Source organism: Syngnathus floridae, chromosome 20, assembly GCF_059516105.1.
Source record: "Syngnathus floridae isolate MCC-2025c chromosome 20, RoL_Sflo_1.0, whole genome shotgun sequence".
NCBI lineage: Eukaryota > Metazoa > Chordata > Actinopteri > Syngnathiformes > Syngnathidae > Syngnathus > Syngnathus floridae.
Genome location: NC_142432.1, coordinates 1,891,577 through 1,916,022, shown reverse-complemented (window position 1 = coordinate 1,916,022; position 24,446 = coordinate 1,891,577). Strand labels below are relative to the sequence as shown.

At 38.9% G+C, this 24,446-nt stretch overlaps 2 protein-coding genes across 3 annotated transcripts; one reads left to right on the top strand and one right to left on the bottom strand.

Annotated features, from left to right (window-relative positions):
* Positions 1–24,190, top strand: tpk1 (thiamin pyrophosphokinase 1). The gene is made up of 10 exons (XM_088363372.1): positions 1–97; positions 663–692; positions 1,045–1,128; positions 2,314–2,388; positions 6,334–6,400; positions 10,145–10,217; positions 10,472–10,567; positions 12,383–12,529; positions 13,533–13,641; positions 22,966–24,190. Exons 3-10 carry the CDS (start codon positions 1,086–1,088, stop codon positions 23,106–23,108), a joined length of 753 nt encoding a protein of 250 aa, XP_088219498.1. The 5' UTR covers positions 1–97; positions 663–692; positions 1,045–1,085; the 3' UTR covers positions 23,109–24,190.
* sec61g (SEC61 translocon subunit gamma) lies at positions 23,321–24,345 on the bottom strand. 2 transcript variants are annotated; one of them, XM_088363374.1, is made up of 4 exons: positions 24,192–24,345; positions 23,990–24,088; positions 23,817–23,919; positions 23,321–23,499 (listed from the first exon to the last, which is right to left on the bottom strand). In XM_088363374.1, exons 2-4 carry the CDS (start codon positions 24,081–24,083, stop codon positions 23,490–23,492), a joined length of 207 nt encoding a protein of 68 aa, XP_088219500.1. In that variant the 5' UTR covers positions 24,084–24,088; positions 24,192–24,345; the 3' UTR covers positions 23,321–23,489. The 2 variants fall into 2 exon arrangements, with proteins under 2 accessions (XP_088219500.1, XP_088219501.1); XM_088363375.1 differs by lacking the exon at positions 23,321–23,499 and having other exon boundaries at positions 23,813–23,919.
* Between the last annotated feature and the right edge of the window lie 101 nt (positions 24,346–24,446).

The following is a 24,446-nucleotide window of genomic DNA, read 5'->3' as shown; positions in this document are numbered from 1 at the left end:
CCTGAACCACAAGTCTTCGACTTTTCCTATCTGAAAAGCTTCCTTGTTTGCCCTCGTTGACTGTTTACATCGTCCATGGCGGAAGTATCGTGGTCCCGTAAGTTTTGCTTTTGCCAAATAATATTAATGTTCACATTTAAACATGGATCTGTTTTTTTTTTTTCAGAGGCAGGTCATACCTGGATTTAATTTGAGAGAATGAATATATTTTTTCAATAAAAGATTACGAGCCGACCGGTGTGCACGCGTGTTGTGATGTAAACACTGCAATGCATTGGCCATGCTGGTTGCTTAGATGATGAATTTTGCCTGTTTAATTTGTCTCTTACATTTATTATGATCCGGCAGATTTTTTATTTATGGGTAAGCCATAAACAACAACAACACGTGAATACAGTTCTTTTTTTATTTCTTTTTATATTTTTTTATATTCTTTTCCCCTTTGTTGTTGTTAAATCTAAAATTACCCACTAAAATTATGGTAGGTTTAATTTGATTTTTGGAGTGAAGTTTAAGAACTAATCTAGTGCAGTAATAAGTAACAAAAATGATTAATGATTAATTATGTTCAACTTTATGGCACCTCTGCGTGTGTGTGTGGGGGGGGGGGGGGTGTCACTTAAGTATAGGGAACACTCACTACACTGCTTTTTCTCTGCAAGGTGGAGAAGATTGGAGAAAATTTACTTTATGTGAGTATCTTTGCAGCAACATTGTGTTAAAGAGAAATACATTTCAATATTTCCCCTATTTTGCCTAGATTTATTTGAAATGTCTTCACCTCAATGCTGTTCTTGAATTTGCTCTTGCTACAGTATTTTTGTCACTCACATTTTGTTGCCACATTGACGGTCGCTGCTGTTCTGTTGTATATATTTCTCATGGCATTATTTCATTCATTGACCAATTGTGTCAAAATAAATCATACATCTGTATCGCATTGCATGTAAGAATAGATTTCTCCCCCACTCACTAGTGAATGTGGGAAAATATTCAAGACAAGAAGAAAAAAACAAAGTCAAAGACCTGTGCTCCACTCCACAGATCCTGGCGAGTTGTCTGATTGAAGACGTGCTCCTGCGGTCATGGATGAAGAACTGTCACTTTTGGAGTGCCTGCTGCCCTCAGGTGCTTCTCACCCCTGTTGCTGTAAACACACATGCAGTCAGTCAAAAACGCATTGAAAAACACCCGCTCTCCTGAGGAAATTAAAAACATCACACAAAAACACAGACGAGTGGCGTGCAGCAATTCAGAAGAATCTTATTCATGCTTTTATCTCCAATAGACTTGATTTTTTTCTGACAGGACTCCCATAAATGAGCATCAAACATGTACAGATCATCCATAACACTGCAGTTCCATTGTCCAAAGTCCATTAATATCAGCAGTTTCTGAATCTTGTCCTGAAACAAATATTTGACTTGACTATACTTTACCATATGAGATATGCTTTATGAGTTATTAGCTTCTGTTAAGTGGAAAGTTGCAAAGTTGTCAAGTGAACTACACACACACACACACACACACACAGGTATTAATTCAAAAACATGGCAAAAATGTTTTTCAATGATTCACTTTTTCCACCCATAAAGCAACAATATTAAAAATGCATGGAAAACAATTTATAAAGGCAAACATAAGAGTGGAAGATAAATGGAATACAGTGTGAAGGTGAAGGGGGGAAGCTGCTGCTGTAATCTTTGGCCCATTAATGTGATTGGAACAATTCTGGTTTTACTTTGTCAAGGATGCAGACGTTCCCATTATTATTTTTTTTGCTCCCCGCAGATAGAAAAATGGCAATTGCAAAGTAGCAGTCTGGAAATCTGCATTGGCAGTGGAGCAAAAGGAGGAGAGAAAAAAAGTGGAGGCAAGATAGATGAGGGAGGAGGTGAACTAGATTTGTGAAACAATTTATCCTAGGACAGGGACTTTGACAATGAAGCATGGACATTCTTAAGACAGGAAGCAAGGAAGCGACGAGCTGACATGTTTTTGTTATTGTGCTACTTTTATAGGGCCATGTTGCCGTGTAATTGCAGATGGTGTACATTCCAAGGTCATAGTATTCAAAGTTCTTACTGTGGTCATACATTGAGCACACATATATTTACTGTGAGTAATGTTTAGCTTTTGGTTTTAAGCCCCAACCTTTTCTTTTTTTGTTGGTGAGGACAGGCGAATAATCAAATTATCAATCATACACACAGCACCACACTGCGTTCTTAAAAGTCTGGTTAATCATTCAAATATGGAAGCTTTCATTTTGTCCTCATTTAAATTCACACTGTTCTCTTCATCTGACTGCAGGCAAACAGAAGATCGGTCTGATCATCTTGAATCAGCCTTTGAATAAGGATCACCTTCACATACTATGGAGTAAAGGTACACCCTTTTTATTTATGGTCCATGTGTATGCAGATGTACACTGACCCTTCCCTCTGTCCTCTACGTTTGGTTTTTTTTTCCATCCTTAATTCTCTGTCGAATATAAATACGAACTAAAAGTGTCAATACAAGAAACGGAGGATAGATGTTGGTTTGTAAAAATGAAGGTGAGAAGACAAAATCAAAATATAGTATAGAAAATATTTCATAAGTCATTTGAGAGATGTCACCAATTTTGTTCGTCTTATGTCTTCAGGCAGGTTGTTTCGAGAAAGTCGAGACCCCCAATGGAGATCCCCTTATCACCTTTAATTTTAAGACTTGACTTTGGAGCAACGAGGGGGCAATTGCTCAAGTATCTGAGGCTGCAGGCTGGTTCAGAAGGGGTTAAACATTTGATTAGGCAGCTTGGAGCCAAACCATGTTTTAAAGTAACATTATTCGCAGAGGATGAGGACTGAAGTGATTATACATAATTCCCCATAATAACACTATTAAACCATAAACATACCACAATTTGACATGAAAAGTGTATGTCTGATAAAACAATTTTGACATGATTTATTTTCGATGAATTGATGAACCCTCTAAAAACGGTACAACCCAGTGCACGTCTGCACATTCAAAGTCAATGAATTTCTTTTTTGCTCTGATGCTCCATTTGAACGTAATTTGCTTTATTTGCCCAACACCTCCCTGAGATCCTCTCTACATTCATCAGCAGTGAGCTTGTGTTCCCCTGTTGCTTTTTGCTCACAAGCGCTATGAAGACTTTGTGCTGTGCCAAATGTGCTACCTTGTCACTGAACATGACCCCTTCCTTGCCCTCTGATCACATTCCCTGTGCGATGCCTTTTAATTACATATTCATGAGAAATAACCTACCTACTTTTTTTGAAAGCTCCAGCATCTCCTTGACTGCAGCAATTATCATATTCAGAAAAGTGCTAATTTGAAGTCCCTCTGCACTGCTAGACTGAATATTCAGCATGAATGTCTTGCCCTTAGACACACAATCTACTGTGACTCTCTTGAAAAGAAAACAAATTGCAAATCTGAAATCTTATGAGCCATAAACATTTCCAGTAACAGTTGTTGTGGAAGTAATAATCACAACAAAGTTGTACCTAAACAACTTTATACCAACTCTTAATGTGCAACCGATTGCAGGCTTTTTTTTTTTCTTCAATTGTTATTTGTGCATTTGATCTGCAAGGTCTCAAGGTGACCACCTATGCTCAATGCATTCATTAGATTCTGCATATGTTGACAAACTTCACACCAGATGCCGCTTTTGGTTGTTGAATTATGCAGACACAAGTGCACAACTCTCTGCTGGTGCGTGCCACGATCGATAAATAAATTAGCCAAAGCTAGACCTCCGCATTCAGACCATTTGCATCCCAGCCTGTAAGACCTTATTAATATTTTGGACGGTTGATTGTGGGGGGGAAAAAAACAAAAAACATTTGTGCCCTGGAAGCATGATTAATTAAGTCTCAGTTTAATGACTTGCCAGTTGTTGCACAGTTTATACGTTAGCGGCTTACAGAATGACTCCAATAGTATAGCAATTTTCAAACGCTATTTTCTGTTGGAGGGCATTTGGATCATTATAAAGATTAGAAAAGCTATGACCTTGCTGCAGTCTCAAATGTTGCAGCACCATGGAAATCTGAAAGCGTCTATATTCATAAAAAAATAAATGTTTTTGCTGTGTGCCTCGGAAATAATCCCAGGCACTTTATCATTTATTTATGAGTTCAATGACAAACAAAACCCCACACAATACTACAGAAAATGCTCATTATCGAAAAGGGGTTACATTTTTTGGGAGAGAAACTCTCTTACTACATGTTGCTTATCCAATATTGTTGCATAATGGAAAAATTAACACGTACACTTAATTAATTTCACATAATGTATTGATGGATTAATTTGAGGCAATATGTTTCAGGAGATTTTAATTCTACTTTAATCTGTGTGACATTTGGGACTTGAGTCTCTCACTGTAACTTTCACGATATGAATTTTAAAAAGCAGTGATGTTTTTTTTATCAACTGGCTAAAGCCTCCTCATGAGATAACTGAGGTCTGTCCATTGTCAGTCACGCATTTATAGAGATGCTGCTGCCTTTGTGTTGGTTTGAAATACTTTAATTATGTGGTAGAAAGGAATTTTCTTATCTGGTTTGCCACAAAAAGTGCAGGTTCTCTACTTCTTCTGGGCGGGGAGAGAATATCAAGGACAATCAACAATGAAACACTGCGCTGGGAAATTATTAGGCTTCTCTGATAGTTTGTTGATGACTACTATGGGTATTTGGTGTCATTCTACACATTAATACATATTCTGGCATATTCTGTGAGTAGAACACTGGATGTAATTAAAAAAAATAATCATCACACTTTGTATACCATCAGGACTGCTGTGAGTTAGATTAGACCCATCAAACATTCAGTGCGGCTTGATGTTGGGATGTGCCAATTTTGAATATTTCTTCTCACAAAGATAAGGCATCTTTTCAAATAAAGTTTGAGGGAAGGTTTGGGTAGGATTTTAAAGTGCCACAAGCAATGCCGAAGAAGAGGCTTTTCTTATCAGTTTTGCTCCTGGCTCATTCTTGCTCATGGGACATCTGATGAGACGACTGAAAAGGCGTCATGGCGGATCATAGATCTCTTCGCAGCTTGAAAGTGAAAATCTCTAACACGATACGCCATGTATTTTTAATAGTGCTTATGGGCTAAACAGATGTTAGGCGTGGTATGTGTGTGTGTCACTCTTCAGGTTGTAGTTCACATAGCGGCACCGCAGCCAGGTCTCCGCCCCCCCACCGACCCGATGAAATCCCCACACGCATACTTCAGACTTGTGATGTGTTGCCCCTGGGCTCCCTTCATCACCCCTGGGAGAGGTTGAGCAGCAGGGCGCCAAGAAGCTACAGGAAGGGAGAGTGTAGAATACCGATCAAAGGGGAGCTCAAACAGGTGCCGGGTGAGATGTTGGGAAGTGGAAACAAGCTGCTTATCTCACTCGCGCACCTTCTCACCCACATCTAGTCTACCCCGTTCTCCTTCAATCACTCATCCATCGACTTTACTTGCACTCAGACACGGTGCAACAACTTAATGAGGCAATCATGGCAGGTGACGCTTTGTATTAGATCCAAATTGTGCATGCCCCCCCCCCGCCCATCTCCAAGTGCTCCATGTTATCATTTGTTGATGTGAAACGGCTTGTTGAGGTCTGGAACTATCTCACCCTAGTCAGTCAAGCATCGTCTTTGCAATCAAAGATGGAGGAGTAAGTAGTGTGTATAAAATGTGTCACAATGTAGAGAGAAGAAATATATATATATGTATGTATGTATACACACACATATACACACTTCCAGGCAAACATGGAAAGAAATATATAAGATGAATCAGACAGCTGTGCAAGTGTTCACCCTCTCTTTGGTGCACGCGAGAGTTACTTGCACAAGGTATGAGTGGAAAAAGCAGGGCTAGATCTTTGAAGTCTTTCCCTTGTGTGCACCCTAACAGCCGCGAACATAAAAGGGCTCTTAAAAAAAAAAAAAAAAAAAAGTGTCTGCCTGTTCGATTTGAATTGAATAGGAGCCATGAAAGAGAATACATTTGCAAATACTTTGCATCTCATTTTGAGGAACTCTATCAGTCATTAAAAAAAATACAGCAAACATCTTCATTTTTCTGCTTTTAAAAGCAGAACAGGTCATAATTGCATGTTAAAAGAGCAGTTCAGAAGAAAGGTGTTCTCCTTCTAAATACTCAAGCCGCATTTTGCTTGTGCTGCAAAAGCAACTCACAAATAAATACTCGCAATGTTTTTCATCATCCAGTCTTCTGCTTGTGACAATAACTATGCCGTATCATGACACAGCGAGCTCCTGTTCATATCTTGCTGTCTCTTCATAGCTCTTTTGACGGCATGTGCTGATGGTGGTGCCAATCACTTGTATAACATCACTGGAAAGAGTGACAGGTAAGTTTTTCCTCTATTTACAGAACCATAATTAGTTTCTGTGTATTTTTTGTATTGATTGATTTTTCCCCCCCAAATATGATATGATAAATGATTATAGGGCTGCCACTAATGCTTATTTTAATAATCGATTAAAAAAAAAAGTCACCAAGTATTGGGCAATCAAGCAAACTAAGATGATTCACTTTTTTTCTCCTGAATGGACTAAATGCATATAAGACAAAACCGGAAAGCTCCCGTACGATGACAAAGACAAAATGAGCATTGGCAGTATAATTATAGTATGTAGTTTCAGTTATTTCTAACTTTTTAGAATTTGTTTCTAGTTTTGTGATGCAATAATGACCTTGATGTGTACATGGGCAAATGATACCAAGGCTGTTTTGCACATTTTGCACCTAAATGCTGTAAGCTACGATATCTGGCTAATGGAAAACTGCTGTTAGCACTAAGATGGCTCTGGGGCCTCTGTGGTCCCTGAAGTGTTCAGACTTTCACATTAACACTTCAAGTTTGAACATGAATGTGTTCTTTAAAGGCTGTTGATGAAAATGAGGGTTTGACCTCTCGTTTTCCGCAACCGTTAAGGGACAGCAAGTTTAGGGTGTGTTTTAATAGTCAAGGTCGGTTTGAAACGGAGTCCCACAAGATTTCCTCCTTTATTCAATCATTGCACGAGTAAAATAGTTGAAAGCTCTTAAAATGTATCCACCCTTGACCACGATGGGAAAATTAAAGTATTAAATCTGGGCTGTTTTGTTTGTCCTATGCTTGCAGATCAGTGCACACTCTAATCTGTACTTGAGCTTGCACACAAACCATATCAAAAAAGAATTGGTTCACTGAAGCCCAGCAAGCAGGTAAATAGTTGACAAATGATGCTGCCATAATACGTACAGGGCAGCAAAGCAGTGAGAAGTGCTGTGTTTACGCTGGGGAGGGGAGGATAAAACCTATGTCACATTTGTGTGAGAATTATTCCCTTCCAATTGCCCACCGAGATGCTGCACCTGCAAGATTGCGTTCTGAAGGACAAACATAAATGGGATATTTCCACGGTAACTTATTCTGCACAAGCAATGTCCTTAAAGAGTAGCAAGCCATCATTTGTGTGGAGCAGACTGCCTGCTTGAAGTGGAAATTATATAGTGAAATAACCACTTGGGATGGAAATTATATAGTGAAATCAACACAAAGTTTGCGGAAATATGCTTGACCTCCAAAAGTCAAAGCCTTCTAGGTAAAATAGTGTTTTAAATAGTTTCTTTATTATTTGCATGGTTGCTTTCTTGCTACTTGACGTCTTATATAGTCACGTCTTTAATAACCATAACATTCAGTGCATCATTTAATTATATACAATGTTGTTTCGCATCCAGCAGTCTTCAATTACTTGGAAAGCAACATCACTCTTTTGTTCGCTACCCAGCTGAATGAATCTCAAGTACTCTTAAAGCAGCATGTGCATGATTTAATCCTCCAATAATCATGTCCATGCAAGTATGCTTCATCCACTCTCACCTTCGACTCACAGATGATGTTATTTAGAATTAGCTAGTCATTTTCCACTTACTGGTAACGTAAATATGCATGTATAATGCCATTTTCTCAATGCTGCTATTTAGAGTTAAAACAAGTTGTTGACGGAAAGACAGTCTACTATCAAAGAGCTGCTCAAAACTGAAGCCCCAAATATACATTCAATTATTTTCTCCATATCATCAACTTGTTAATTGTTATGATATCGCTGTAATAAAAAAAGTCTTCATAGGGCCTCAGGTGTTTGTGGAATAGTCCCCCTCTTGAGCCTCCTGGCGCTCCCCTGACTCAACCATGTATCCGCTCCTATTTCTAATTGGAAAATGACATTTGTGTAATTAGCTCATCTAATCAAATCCTCAGCTGGAGGATATAAAGTCAAGAGATGAGTGAAGAGGTAAAGGATCACAGATGAATGTAATTGGACAGCTGTGTACGTTTGTGGCTATTCAGTTGCGTCTTATATTCCAGAAATGACGGTACTTGCTCTTTTTGTCACGCTATGTTGCTGGCATAGATAGAAGAGAAACTTGTAATTTATAAATAATTATTTTTAGTCGCAACCAAATGCATTTCCAGTCCAATTAAACCACGTATTTAGTTCAGTTAGTGCTTCTGGGCACCTGAGAGCGACCTTTAACATCTCTTCTCTGATTCGAATAGGACTAATCAGAGCCACATCTCCTCAAGTGATGAAAAGATTAGGGGAAAGGTCGCATTGTGGTTGTTGTTTTAGGAGAGAGACAGACACGCTCTCACTCACACAGACTCAAGCAGCCTGATTGATAGCTGCCCAAACCTAGACAAAGGTCACAGCCGCTCCCGCTGCAGAGCACTGTCGGAGGTCAAATTGGTTGGAAAATTCCCAATTTCCCATCCAAATTAAACTGTCACTTGATATTAATGTGGAAGTTAGATGCACAAACATTCACAGGAACATCATTTATGCTCATTGTGCATGGGCCTATGAGATCAGTCTCATCCCAGTATGAAGGTTATTGGGGATTTCAAAAGAAAGGATGTCCTTGTGTTCATTTGTTTAGCCAACACATAATCATTACATAGCGGCACGGTGGATTAGTTAGTTGCTAATTAGCATGGCTTTAGGTTTAACTGTCAGTGGAACACATGGTCTTTAGCAAAGCAAAATGATGAAGAAAAAAGATCTAGCATACTATAGTTTTGAAAATATTGATTGTGCAGGTATCAAAAGAAAATCTAATGCTGTGAAAACAACATACATATTTCTATATCTCCGTCATCACAACAAAATGACCAATTGAGGGAATTTAAATCCAATTCCAAGTGTAATCCAAAAACGGATCTCTCTCTCTCCTCACACTCGAGTTAAATGATGTCAAATGAAACCCAGACAAATACATGTACAAATGCCCAACCAGCCATGAAATGATGTTTTGGGACAACAAGCGGCGATCATATTCACGGGTGAGCCGGCGTTTTAAAAATAAATACACGTGTGAATTGGAATGAATGCGCTCATATTATCTGTGTACGTATGACAAATGTTCCACTCTGAGCTGCTTTACACATTCTTATGTTGTCCATAAACAATATTTCATTGGGTTGAGTGGATTTAATGTTCCCAGCACCTACGTATTCTCAAGCCTCTTGCCCAGTTTAATTATCAGTTGTAATCCTCTTTATTATATGGAGAGATTTGTATGGTAAATAAAATTTCAGAGGTAAATATGGATTATTGGAAATTTCAGAGGAACACAAAAATAGATTAATTTTGAGGCGAGTTGATTGCATTTAGATTGCTTTTTTTTTTTTTAAGATACCTTCGCATTTGCATACCCAAATAGGAAGTTAAGGGAGTTGATGGGATGGTGCTTTGTTGAATAAATCAATTGATTGTAAATTAGCGGTGATGTTTACTATTTGACAAGTGCAACTTGACTGCACAACAGTTTCACTTACACCTCTCCAAAGTGTCAAACGTAGAGGTTATGATTTAATTAGTGTTGTTTATCTTCTGCCCATCTGCCTGCAGTGAAAATATGTTTGCAGTAGACACTCACTTTTGAATTTGCATTACATCCACCTACAAGATGTATTTATCTATTACAAAGGAGCATTAGCAGTATTTACTGGCAATAGTTTGGCAACGCTTGCTTTTCTTGTCATCCTTGCAAGCTATCTTTCTTTTTCTGCCACTCACACTCACGCTATCCTTCCATCCAGCTTCCGCCCCGACTATATCAGCGGTGATTTCGATTCCATTACTGAAGAAGTCCGAGCTTTCTATGCTGACAAGGTGAGTGGGAATTACCACAAGCCAGACCTACATAAGTACTGACATTTACCTCTTGATGCGAGTTCCCTTGAATATCATTTGTGAGCTTACCAAAACAATTTGATGTCTTGTTTGGATGGGTGGTGGAGAATTTGGGATAAACTATGATAGAGATGGCTTTGTGTGGGTGGAAAGGGAGTGTGTCCCAATACTTTTGGCCATATTGCATACCTGCACATTAAACAAAGCGTAATCTTTGTGTTTTTTGTATGAAGGGATGCCGGTTGATAGAAACAAGTGACCAGGATCTTACAGATTATACCAAGTGTCTGGTCATCATGTTGGAAGAGATTCAACAAAGGAATCTGCAGGTAACAGTTTTTTTTTTTTTTTTTGTCGACATTGTTTTGTGAACAATGGACTTTTTTTTTAACACTACATTTTTTTTTTTTTTAAATCAAAGTGCAGACCTGTTGTTTATCTTTGTCCAATCTTTCAAAGTCATATCGGTTTGTTGTAAAGTGTATGCTACAATCTTTCAAGGTAACAACAATTCCAGATCTTCTAACAAAAAAATGCTGTTGCATAAACTAAAGAGAAAAATTTGAAATTTTTTCTCAAGCTAACAAAAAACTGTGGTTAGGATGTTTGGGGATGTTATGATGCATGGTGATTATTTAATAAATTATACAACTAACATGCCCAGTATTCAAGAAAACTAGAAAATACTTTGCATTTTTGTTATATAACCACACAATGTAAGAAATGCAAGTTATTTGAAGAGGCGTGCATTTTTTTGCCCATTGCCTTTTGTCTGCATTGATGTCAAGCATTTTTCGCCCGCCTCCAGTGCAACGCTAAACCAAGCCAACTATTTTCCTGGCATCAACTTGAAACTAATGTACAAAAGTCAAACCCAGAAGAGTGAGAGTGTTTATACAGTTGTTCTAAAATGACTTTGCAAATATCTCTATTGTGTTACCCGGTCTGACGCTTCCCTTTGTCTGTTTTATTCACTATTTGAATTTTGATCTGCCTGTTGTGCGAGTGTGTTGCTCCAATCAACGTCGAGTACCACAATCACTCAGCTTTTTAAAAGATAATCAAAGATGCTCAAAAGATTTATGCAGATTGATCTGTTGGTTTTTTCTTTAGATGTCAGGTTTTAATGTAAGATAAACTTTTGCCCTTCCTTCTACTGTTCCTAGTCTGGCTGATATTTAAACCTGCATTTGAGTGTTGGTCCTTCCGTCTGTTCTGTAAAGATAGGAGCCTAATAATCCATTTTTGAAGCTTCTGTGAAAGTGGTCGATGTCGACCCCTTTTGTCGTTTATCAGGATTTTTTAGCTTGTCTTTTATCCACAACGAACTCGTGTGCCCTTCAATTGTCTGTGACTAAGATGAGTGTACATAAAAGCAACATTTTTATCCCTTTGGTCCTCACGCACATCCATGCAAATGTACATCCCTGCAGCCGGTTAAAATGGATTAAATGAAAGATGTAATCGGAATAGGTTGATTTGCAGATTGCAGAGTATTATGCGCCTGCTACAAGATTCCTCATATTAGCTCAGTCTGAATAATTTCAGGCTACATAGGAAATGTGTATGCGTCGTGCTACTACTTTTAGGAAGTTGCAGCAAACACACAATCGATGTTCTACTGTATGTTTATCTTTTTGTATTGTTTGCGGTCAGCGTTTGGAGGGACATCTCGAGCAATGAAGTCAATAACAAATCCTTGTAGTATTTGAGTTGAGTTTGTGTGCCGCTGCAGCTGTCAGCCTCTGACAGCTACTCTGCCCTCTTAACTCTTTTGGGTTTTAAAGGCTGTCAGCGTGACTGTGACTAAACTATGTGGGGACTTTGTATGAGGATTTAATTGCTGAGAGGTGCAAAAAGTGCATTGCAGCTTTAAGTTACAGAGAAAGAGGTGGCAGAAAATGTGAGTTGAAATGAATTAGCTTTGGGTGATTTGCTATTTGGGTCCTGATTCTTATAAGGATGAATTAATTTTTATAAGCAAAAGTCCTACTTTGATCATTCCGAGTTCATTGTTATTATATTATTGTCATTCTTAAGACTGATACAATTCATAGAAGCTGCCTATGCATAGAAGCTGCCTATGCACTTTGCTCTGGAAATTATTCTATTTTATTATGATCAAACTATGTTGTTCTATACAGGTGGACGCCATTGTGACCCTGGGTGGGTTGGCGGGACGATTTGACCAGATGATGGCTACTATTGCCACCCTTTTTCAAGCTCTCTCTATGACGAAACTTCCACTGTTAGTCATCCAGGAGAGCAACCTGGCCTATCTGCTCAGACCTGTGAGTCTAATTTCGTGCAATTTTCATTTAATGTTGTTTTGCAGCAACTAATAACTTAGATGATACGAAGGACTGCACAATATGCTAGTTTCCATGTGAATCTTAACAGCACAAAGTGCAAGTGGGCAGCTTCTCTAAAATCCTTTCTGCCAGCTTCCGCCTTCCTCTCTCTCTCTCTCCCTCTCTCTCTCTCTCTCTTAAATAATCAAAAGCATTCACACTTGTGTGCTCTTATGATGCCCCACTTTGCTGTTCCGTATGAGATAAAGTGAGCCTTGTTTGATGCTCCCTGAATTGAATTTCTTCAATGCCAACCACGTCCTCACTTCCCATCCGTTGATTGACTTCACAAGTAGGCCTAGCAGGCGACATTTGGGGGACACTTCCCTTTTGTTTGCCTCCATCCTTTCTCCATTTTCTCCTCTTTGGTTTATTTTCAAGATCTTCACGGAAGACTGCTACCCTTTCCGTCTAATAGTTAAAGAGATCCTCTCCTCCCTCGCTATTTCTTGTCATTATTCCAAAGGCGCGTTGTCATTTGCTGCTTTATACATCGACACCTCCAATTAATCTTACTTCAGCGAGAGTAAATTAAGCTCATTTGTCAACACAGCGCCAATTTGCCAGCAACTGATGAACGCAGATGCCTGTACATGAAGGTGAGGGCGACCTTTGAAAAGCATAGCGCCCGTTTGTCGAGTTTACATTTGTAATTCAAGTGGTTACAAGTGGAACTAAATATGCTGCTCGCTAACCTACAGCTTCATCACACACTGAGTTCTCTGATTATGGTTGAACTTAATTGCTCAATAACATGCCCAATTTGCGTTCATTGGCCAATCTGACATTCAGACCTAAATAGTCCTAAACAATGATGTCAACAATGATCACAAATACTGTATGCCCTAGTTTATTAGCTCATACGTCATTCTTTCCAATATCCCGCTGTATCTGACGTGTGTATTAATAAACACGGAGTAGAATATTTGCATTCTGTTTGCAGGGCAAGCATACGCTCAGGGTGAACACGGGCCTAGAGGGGGATTGGTGCAGCCTTATTCCAGTTGGGGGACCCTGCCAAACAACCACCACTGGACTCAAATGGAACCTGAGTGAGTCCCAAAATTATTGAATAATTCATTTTGATCATTTTCTTGCTGGCCAATATAGAAATTTATTTTATAATTATATTTTTAGATTAATGTGACAGTTTTCATGCTGCATAGTAATCCTCAAGGTATTTGTTTTATTTATTCATGTTAAATGTTACTTTAAAACTACAGGGAGAGATCATGAAGATTTTTAGCATATATAAGGTCCTTAAGGTTGGTGACCTCTGCTCCCTGACGTCCTGTACAAATTTAAATTGCAGATTTTAGTGACATCTAGTGGGCTGCATTGCTCAATGCGACCCCAATTAATTCTGCAGTCAACAATCAAGATGATACATTTAGGCCAATTATCAACCCATTGGTCAGACATTTTTCTTTTCAACTTTCAGGATACCAAAATGTACTTCCTAGTTTCAGGCTGCTATAGACTAATAACGGTTCTCAATATTGTATTCCATCCCTGGCAAAAGTTCCATTTAACTGCAACAGACAGCATCCGTTCATTTCCTTCCTCTCTGTTGTCAACTAATCCGTTGTAAATAAGTCATGCGGCTTCCTTCCGTAACAGTTCATTTCCACGCCAAGTGTACAAACAGTAAATTGGCTTTCTCCAGTTGCATGCATACTAAAATAGTCATAAAAAAAAAAAAAGGGGGGGGGGGAGGGGCTTTGTATGTTTCACCCAAATGTGAGCTGTGTGGCATATGCGCAAAACATACCACATAATCTTTAACAGTGGAAATCCAATCAGATGTTCATTTGAGAAGCCCTGTGGTCTTATCCCGGAACCTAGTCCCATAACCAGCTGGGTTCTTAATGAGTTGGCACCAACCAAACCTACTCCCGCCCGAGGGGAACCTGGTCCGTCTGTCAGGGGAGAAAGTGTGCGTCTGCCTCTTGGTGGCATCTATTCAGACTCTGTGCATGTTTCAGGAGTCCCCACATTTGCTCAAGCATGCTAAAATTATCCTTAAACATTTTCGTATTTTATATATGTTTAAATTCCAGAGTGTGTTCTTCTATTCTTATTCATTAATGTTTGTGGTTAGATCAGCCTCAGTATTTACTCAGCACCCTTTGAATTTGTCTTGGGCATTTCTGGATTTGAAAGTCCAACGTAAACGTGCTGGTGATAAGATGCTTAATGAGATGCATACTATATTTAGAAAATCTCATCAGGGCAGGGGATGGAGGGGAGATTTCAAGAATGTAAACTTATTAAAGTTATTTTCGTAGTTGAGTGTATAGGGGGAAAAAAACTTTAAATAAATTAAATCAAATGGAATTAAAAAGTTTTGAATTTTCCAAGACGCAATCAATCACTTCCTCACAATTAATTAATCACTCTCCACATCCCTAGTTGCTTATTTTGGAGCGTTTGCGTGACACAAAGACATTAAATCTCCATTGAAGATATCCCTCAAATATTGGTTCAAAGCCAGAATGATTAAAAATACATGATAAGTTTTGGGTTGCTCATCACAGCCTTTCTGGGCCCATGGAGACGTTATGCCCGCTTACATTAAGAGCTCATTAAAACGCTTGCTTTAAGAATCTAAAGTTCAGTATTAGATCATGATGTTCTGCGTCAGGGTTTCAATTTGAAATGAGTTGTTGCCACCCCAGGGTAAAGTACATGAAGAGCTAAATTACTCTTCGCTCAGAGTGATTTTATAATGTAGTCACATTTTGACTCTTTTTTATTTCAATAATTCATAAAGTTGCAGAGTTAAAATTGACTAGAACGATGACGGAGGTAAGTTCGACTTGCATTTGGAGGAGGCAAAACGTCAGCTCTGAGATTTGTCAAAAGTGCATTTGAGTTTCTCGACTTTAAATTAGAATTTTAGATACGTTGTTTTGTGTTCCCACATAGAAATACATCAAAAAATAGATAATTATCTTTGCTCGCAAGAGGTTGTTGACTGTCGCCTCGGGCTTTAAGTATCACAGGAAGACTAAAAACGGATTTAAAATATATTTAAATGAATTATTTCTACATCTGAACTGCTTCGCTGCCTTTACACAAAAACTTGGAGAAATGACCAAAACTATCAGCTACTACACGTAAAGTACATATTGGCAAGCATTTCAAAACACATTTAAAGTGTCTGGATTGAACGCTTGTGCTCGTTCAAGTTGTTTATTTTATCACTGCAGCATGTCTGCAATATTGTAAGCAATGAAATCTGGCGATTGTAAAGGGAAGGAAATAACGAGCCTTGAAGTGAGTTTTAGCAAAGCGGCCCCCTCAGACTGCTCATATTCCGCTCTCTTATATTAACTGCTTCACGTAACGTCGACTGTGCAATGAGAGGAAATAAAGGTGTGGCCTATGCTGGCTGGTGTAAGGAGAGCGAGCACATGACTACTGCAGTGGTGTTCCAGATGATCCTTGATGATTATGATGCATTAAACCAGGATTATGGATGAGTTTAATAATTATGAGACGTATGACAAATTTATGGTTGATTATTCTGGTCTCGACCGCAACCAACAAATGTTTTGTTGAGTCGGTCTTAAGTAGCTTACCAGTTTTCAAACAATATTCAAATTTGCTAAATAGATTGAAATGGTGTGCTTGATCACATTTTTGAAAAATTTAATTTTTTTTCGCCTCATGGAGCCCAACTGCAACAACCCATTGGTTTGTTTTCATCGAACAGCAGCTCAATCCTTTTTAGTGTGCAACTCACACACGTGTAGCAACCCAAATCATTCACTTCTCGTCTCTATTTTTGGAACCAAAGTTCCCGTCTCATTCCATTTTACACCATGTCCCAACAATGTTTCTCATAACGAAAACCAGACCCATCATGTAACATCACCCCTGATGCATCTCAGTAGCCGACCGAGTGTGACAAACAAAGATGACATGACAAGATGTTTTTTTTTTTTTCATGTCGAGTTCAAATGTGCAAAATATTCTTTTCCCCTGCACCTATTGCAGCCCAGGCTCCCTAATCGAGTAATATTGTATATGTGGCTTGTTGAATCAAGCCTGATGTGCAGGGAGGAGAGAGGTAGAGCAGAGCAGACATTTAAGAGCCTGTAGATGACCATGGCTCAAAGGGATTTTTGTCCAGACCGCTGTCTAATAAAAGGACTGCAGTGCAGTAATGCTACTAAGGGGGCAATGTACCACTAAATAATGGAGAGACTGCGCTATGGCAAAGGTAACAATGTAAGAGGCAAACGCAGAGGTTTCAAATGAAATGCAGTAAAATCCTCCAATATAAAAAGACTGAATGGAAATTATTGTTTAATCAATGGCATCCACATTTGCAGTGGTTCACACTTTGTCCTCGTTTGCACTCATCTTACCCTTCACCTTTTCATGATTGCAAACAGAATTGCGCAAATTCACCACTTATGCTTCTACAAGGATGGAAAATGCATTCTTCTATGAACCAATACATTTTGTTGGAGAAAAAGCGATATTAAGACATTTTTCACATAACTGGACAACTACAATTATATTTTCTGTGTGTGTTATAGATGGTAGAAATGGCAAAACACAACCATGTATTCTAGCCCACATTGAATGCTAATGTTTCAAGTCTTAATAGCTGACACTGACTTAATTCAATTATTTTGTAGCTCAAACTTAGCTGCTAATACCAATGATTATGCAAATTCTGGCTGAGTTTTCTGCACTCTTGATTAGTCAAGACCCCGGCCATGAACCCACATGAAATTCTCCAGGCCTCTCTCAGCTTGTTTAATTGGCCCTGCCTACAGTAACGCTTTTAGAGCCCTGCCAATTTATTTGCAAAATAAGCCTTTCCCTGCCTCATTTTCCTTCTCATTGTGAATTCATTTGCCCTTTATGTACCCCACAACCAAGTGGCTGTGCAATCATCCACTATGACGTGAATATGACATTGGATGCCATTGAAAGCACTGAATAAAAAAAAAAAAAAAAAAGTCTGTTTTGTCTTACCGAGAGTGCTTGGGGGAAAAAAAATCTACAAATATAGTTTTCCATCAAAATAATATTTTGATCTCTGGGCAGGTATCGTATATACAGTCATCCTTAATAGACGTTTTTGAAACTGTGTCCAAATGCCCCAAGGTGTTTTTTTTTCTTCCCCCCCACTTTTGCCATTTTGAATCTCACCAGCTGCCATCTGTTATTCTTATGATGGATGTATTTAATTAAATAGCACACCACATCAATGTTATCCAGTAGGTTACATGAAGTGTTACATAATTACGTATAGAATAAATCTTATACCAATATTTTTTTTTTTACTAATTGTAACTTTACTGTATCATCTAGAATTTTGGGGGGTACACAAAATACATTGAATTCATAGTTGCCATATCCACACAGCCAGAGGATTTTTTTAAATGATTCAAAAAAGTGTATTCAAAGCTACTTGGCCTTGATTTTTTGGCCTATTCTTTCCTGCAGAATGACTTTAATTCACTGAAGGGGTTTTGACAATGAACGGCTTTTTTGAGGTCATGTCACAGCATTTCAATCAGATTCAAGTGTGCACTTTGACGAGGCCACTTTTTTCACAAATTGGGAAGTTGATTTTCTGGTGTCTTTTTTATTGTAGTCCTGCTGCCCAACACAAGCGCGGTTCAACTTGAAGTCGTGAACTGATGGCCGAATATGACATTAAAATTAGCGGAGGGGTAAAAAAAAATTGGTGTATTTTTAGTGCCCTCATAACACAATCCTCCAAATGCTAGAAAGTCTTCATTTTAATAAAAGACACAGGTGGACTTAGACAGCAACGTCTCCTGGTGAGGTAACGCAATCGAGCACTTATAATTAAAAGTAAACTTCTGGAGAAGATTACAAAGCTAAGCCTTGTTGTTAATTGGAAGTGGGTTGTTTATGAAACGTAAACACGCCGGTACAGCTCAGAGCATTTTAATGAGAACTGCGTGACATGATCCATTTTTGTGTGGTTCAGTTCAAAACCCTAGTAACTGGAAAAGAGCAATTGGACAGCTTAGAGTCAAAGAGTAAACCAAGCATGAATATTTGGAAGCACACTTAAATACGTTTAAAGACATAATGAGCGGTTTTCTATGTGAAAAAAGAAAAAAATAAGCAGAATGCTTTGAACTACTCAAGCAGCAGGGAAAGAAAGTATTATGAGAAGTTTGCTTTGGTGTGTGTTTAATACTTTTTTTTTTCTCCCTATACACGGCCGCCTCGAAATGTTGGTAGCTGAAGCTTAGTATTTTGTAATTTGTGTGTTTTGTCACACGGTTAGATGCATCTGTTGGGCTTCGGGAGGTTTTAACCAGCAGCCCAGCAGAAATGCCATCATTTTTTTTGCAATATATGAACCCAGACCTTGACCTTTCTGTTGTTTGTTTTTATTCTTTTAATCTTTTTTTCTGTCATTTTGTTGTCTGGCTTTCGAGTCAACATGACGCTTGGCTCCATTGCTGCCCTTGGAATCACGAGGGGGGGGGGGGCTTCTCGTTAAAGTAGTGCACTCTTGTATAAACACATGCACACATTTTGAACCGGAACGCCTATTAGCTGTGACCTTGTCATACTGCTTGCACAGTTTTCCACCTCGAAAGCCCTCCATTAAGTCCAAGGCAAGGACACTGTCTTATTGCCCACAATCACCAGCAAGTCATCATTTGCAACTTTCTCCATCTTGAAGGTTAACTCTCAAACTGTTGACGCTCTTAGACAAATCCAGTGGCAGGATCATAAACATTTTATAGAAGTGGATAGCAGATGGTGCTGACAGCGCAATCGTCGACGTATGCCACGGGCAATAAATAAGAGTACATAAAGGGAGAAAGAATTGGCGTCACACTGATGATGTGATATTCACCAGCTTTCTTTATATAAAGCTCACAGTCAGTTGCATCCATGATGTTACAACTGGGTATAGTAGAAAATCTGTTTGAGAAAATCACTTGGCAAAGCCTGATATCATCCAAAATGTTAATACAAAACGTTTTAATTTTTTTATAAATATAAATAATATAAATTATAGTATGGAGGCCGCCAAAGTAACCAAAACCAAACTCCTCCAAAATGAACTGAAGTTTGCAGCCAAGTAAAGAAGGAAATGCAAACCGAATTTGCCGGCGTCTTCATTCAGTATGATTTGATTTGTTTGAATAATGCGAAGAGATGCATTTACATAAATATTTGCTTCCTCACCTTCTGAAAACCGCATACAAATGCGAGCTTAGCATTCATTCATTTAAAACTTCCCAGAGATGAATATTTCTTTGCGGAATGAAAATATTACGTTACTTCAAGAAGGTTTGCTGGGGGATGAAGTGAATCAGCTCTTATACTGTGTAAATTTTTGGATTGTTTCTGTGACCCTAAACTTATTACTCCAAATGTTCTAGCTTCTGAGATAAACCTTTTCTGACAGGTTTTCTTTTTAGGCAAACTTCCAGGGGATTTTCTCGAAAGCCTGTTATTGATTTTGAACGTAAATGTGAATTGTTAGTGAACTCTCCGGTGAAGTTATTAACTGTGATGTTCAAACTTTTAACTATTGTCTCGACATGCATGTCAAATAATGCAAGCTTTTGATTTTTGAAGCCCATGCAAATGCAAAAAGGTTTAAGTGCACTTCCTGGCCATTACTGATTTTCATTCATTATTACATTTGATGTTTCAATTAGCTGAAAATATTTGGGTTGACAGTCATAATGGCCCTCCGAAAGAAGCTATGACTACAATGCGGCACGCGACAAAAATGAGTTTGACACCCTTGGTTTAAATTTAGGGTTAAGGTTTCAAAGTAGGGTTTCATACTAGAGTTAGGGTGTCAAAGTAGGGTTTAAAGCTAAGCTTAGGGTTTCAAAGTAGGAGTAGGGTTTCAAACTAGTGTATAAAGTAAAAGAAGCCTTAAAAAGACATCCAAAGACAGCAATAGTTCCTCCTCCACCCTGTCAGGAAAACCCCCAAATTCACTTTCACCACATTCCGAGTATCAGGGAGTCGGCTGGTCCTCCTCCTCTGGGTAATTTGTTGTGAAAATCCGCACCCTCCCTGTACAGCTGGCAGGTCCTTTCAGCTATGGTACGCTGGAAATGCAATTACAGGCAGCAAACATCCCCATTGTTATCACTGGAGGGTGCGATGCTGATTCTCAACCCCCTCTGTGCAGTATTGATCGGTATTACCTTTGATGGGGGGATTACTAATGAAGCTATTTGTCCCCTTAGTAAAGACTGCACAAAAGTTGAGTTTATGTTGTTTATTGAGGAATGTGTACTCAGTGCATGTGCACTATGTGTGAGGTGGACTTGTAAAAGACCCCTGTCATCCTTTGATGGTGTTATACTGCCCCGAGTGTTCATTCTGAGTATTACTAGTGTAACTTAGCCCAATGCAATGCTTGGACTATTTTCCCTGCTGATGGATCCCTTCACGCCAGCACTTTAATATTTCTCCTCCTTTACTTTGTGGTTCAGGCTCTCTGCTCGCTCAATTATTAAGCAACTCCCCGAGCAGCAAAGAAAAAAATCTTTGTGTTTTCTGTCAATCTGCTCCAATGAAATGCTTGTTTTGCAGCCTTTGAAGCAGAAGAAGCTGTTTTTACTGTAGTTTGATAGTTGTGCAGGTGCCAGTGGACGAGCCATTGTCTTTGTTGTCTACTGACTTTGTTCTCGCCTGTCCTTTTTGCATTGCATTGAAGGAGCTGCACTAGTTTGACCTTTTTATATTCTCAACAACTTGTGCATTTTAATGCAATTCATGGATGGATAAATGATCAATTATTGATACACTGATATACTTTATATACTGATACAACTGTACTGCACTAAATCATCTGGACCACTAAACCCAAACACCTTCTAATCCCAACATTTAATTTGACTCAATAGCAGAACTGTCAGGTCAAAAATTGCTTCAACATTATTTATCTGACATCTAATTTGCCACAGACTGCGAGAACATGCAATAGCAGGCCCCTGTAATAAAAGAGTAAATGAAAGTGATCGTCTTACGTCTGCCTCCCGAGCTTTGCCCTTGTTCTATTAGACACAGTCCAACACATCCACTCACAGGGCTCTTTTCTGCTCAACTTACTCATGGCAAATGATGTGTGAACAAATCTAATACTAAATGGAATCGTGACACCCAAAGTCAAATTTCACTATTTACTGGAACATTGAAGTACAGTCCGTGGTATTTCCAATAAAACATTATTTTGAGTAAAAAAAAAAACATTTACTGGCACATTTCCGATAAAACATTATTTTAAGTAAAAAAACACGTTACCAAAACGAAGGGTGAAGTAGTCCTTCGTTGTCCTCAAGTTAACCGTTTCTGTGATTTCTACTTTGACCACTGGAGGTTACTGTTGGTCACTTTTGCCTATGTACTGTGTGTGCACATGATTTATGCCATCCATCTAGCATTCTCAGATCTTGGGTGAGGTGGAGCCTATTCCAGCTGACTTGTCATATACTCATGATTTTTCCCTAATGAAGTGGACTGTTATTAGGTACACCTGAAATTGCGGTGTACCTAATGGAGTGTCCCTGTGACGTCACAGATCGAACAGCCAATCACAAAGTGGGGGTGAGGGTGGGTGTGGCCTGTTAATAGGTACACCTGAAAGTGATGGTGTACCTAATAGTGTCCGAGTGACGTCACAGATGAAACAGCCAATCAGGAGGTGGGGGTGAGGACGGGTGTGGCACTTTTCCCTATTAATTATTCAAATTCAGTGACGTGCGGTGAGGTTCATGACTGGGGAGGCACTGACGCCCCCCCCCCCCCCCCCCCCCTGTAAAATCTAGTGTGGCTTATTCATTATTTAATTTGAAGTATTTAAATTAAAATCTCATATCAGCAGTCATCACACATAAAAACACTCAATAAAGCACATGGAATTAAAAATGATCGTACTTACCACTCCGTTTGAAAAGACATGCACCGAAGTCCTGTTGTCCGAATCAAACATTTTAACTCTTCCTTTACTGATGACCTCCTGCTCCGACCAAAAATCCATAGTTGAAAATCCTTTGGATATGTAATCCTCCATTGCAAAACGAAATGCAAAAACAGAATAAGAAAAAACCCAATGTAAAACAAAATAAATGGACGATTGCTCCTCAGCTGTTCACTGCAAATTTGAACTGGAGATCTCTTGTTCTACAGGTAGGCACATAAAGCATCCCGGGATCACTAGCACCTCCTGCCATAAGGCTGGAGAACCTCTGTAATTGAATGCACAATGACCAAGTGGAATGTCTCTGACAACCAATGACTGTTTTTATGCTCTACTTATTTTGTTTCAGTGACAATTAAAAAGAAAAAAAATCAACTCAATGGCTAAATGTATTGTTTCTGTCATCCAGATAACCAGGTTCTGCAGTTCGGGAAGCTGGTGAGCACATCTAACACCTACGAGTCGGTTTCTCCTGGACATCCCAGGAGGTGCGTAACAGTCAGCACAGACCAGCCTCTGCTTTGGAGCATGGGCATCCTTAAAGGACAATAATCCATCACTTTTTTTTTTTTAACTTCATAATAAATTGTGATTGAACTGAAGTTTAACACAGCCAATCTTGGACAAGAGACAGGGTATAACAATATCAGAACGCAGGATCATCAAAATCATTTTTTAAGCCACACTAGGTTTATTTTAAGTGAAGTGTTTAGCCTACTAGGGGCACATAGAACATACTGTGAACACAATTAAATCAATCATGATGAGGAATTTGCAAGAGTTTATTGGTCAGATGAGGAAAAACAAACACTCATCTTGCACTCCTATTTGTTGTATTTACAAAACGAAAGAAATGTCAACAGAAAATGTCATCCCTTCAGTCCACCCAGCACAACTTTGCACATGTCTCCTGGATCCAGATGTTAAGGCCATTTAACCACCACTGCAAGACAAAATAAGAATAATGGCATTATGTTGTGCACATACATTTGAATAAGAAGCTCATGTTTGTCCATGTCTTGCAAATGTGCAATCATTGATTGCTGATGATGACAGTTTCTTTTAAAGATTGAAATGATCAAACTTTCTGAATTGTGCAAAAATAAATTACACCTTAGTTCACTCTAGGCAAGAGGCTGAATAATTAGATGTCCTTCCACTAGGTGGCAGAAGGTATAAAATAACATTATTGTTTTTTTTTACATTTAACTTGAGGTGATATATCTACACGGAAGCCGAAAACACCAAAGTATAACTTACACAATGATGTTGTTGATGGGGATATGGATCAGCTTAACGAAGAACCCAATGAAACCCATGATAGCGAATCCAATCGCTGTGGCCATTGCAATTTTCTGGAATTCTGGAAAGATGATCAGAAATAGTTAATTAAAGCAACAAGTGGTCCCCGACAATCCAAGGAGTGTACAAACCTTTCCTGTCGGGTTTTGTGCATCTCTTTACCAGCCTTATTGAGTCTTTGACGAATTGCCGACTGGGCTCAACAAACTGCATTACTTGATCCATGTTAGCTGAGACAAGAAAGCGTCACATGAAAAAAATAACTCAAACAATGCACATGTTGGTAGTTGGAATTTTTTTGTTGAATAAAAATAACAATGTAGTCATTTTTACCTCGTTTGTTTTCGTGTTTGGTGAGGAGAGTAGAGGATCGCAGCCACGTAGCTCTTCGGCTATATTAGAAGGGCTGACGTGTATATAACACGCGCATGCGCGCAAACTCTTTCTCGTCTCTTGTTTCAGTACGTAATGTTCACACTGCCCTCTTGCGGCCTGGGTGCGTTTCAAGGAACGACCTGGAAGAAATATAAATGCAATTTCTGACTGCGTTGTATTTTTATTCTATGTTCTTTGCTTAATGAGATAGTG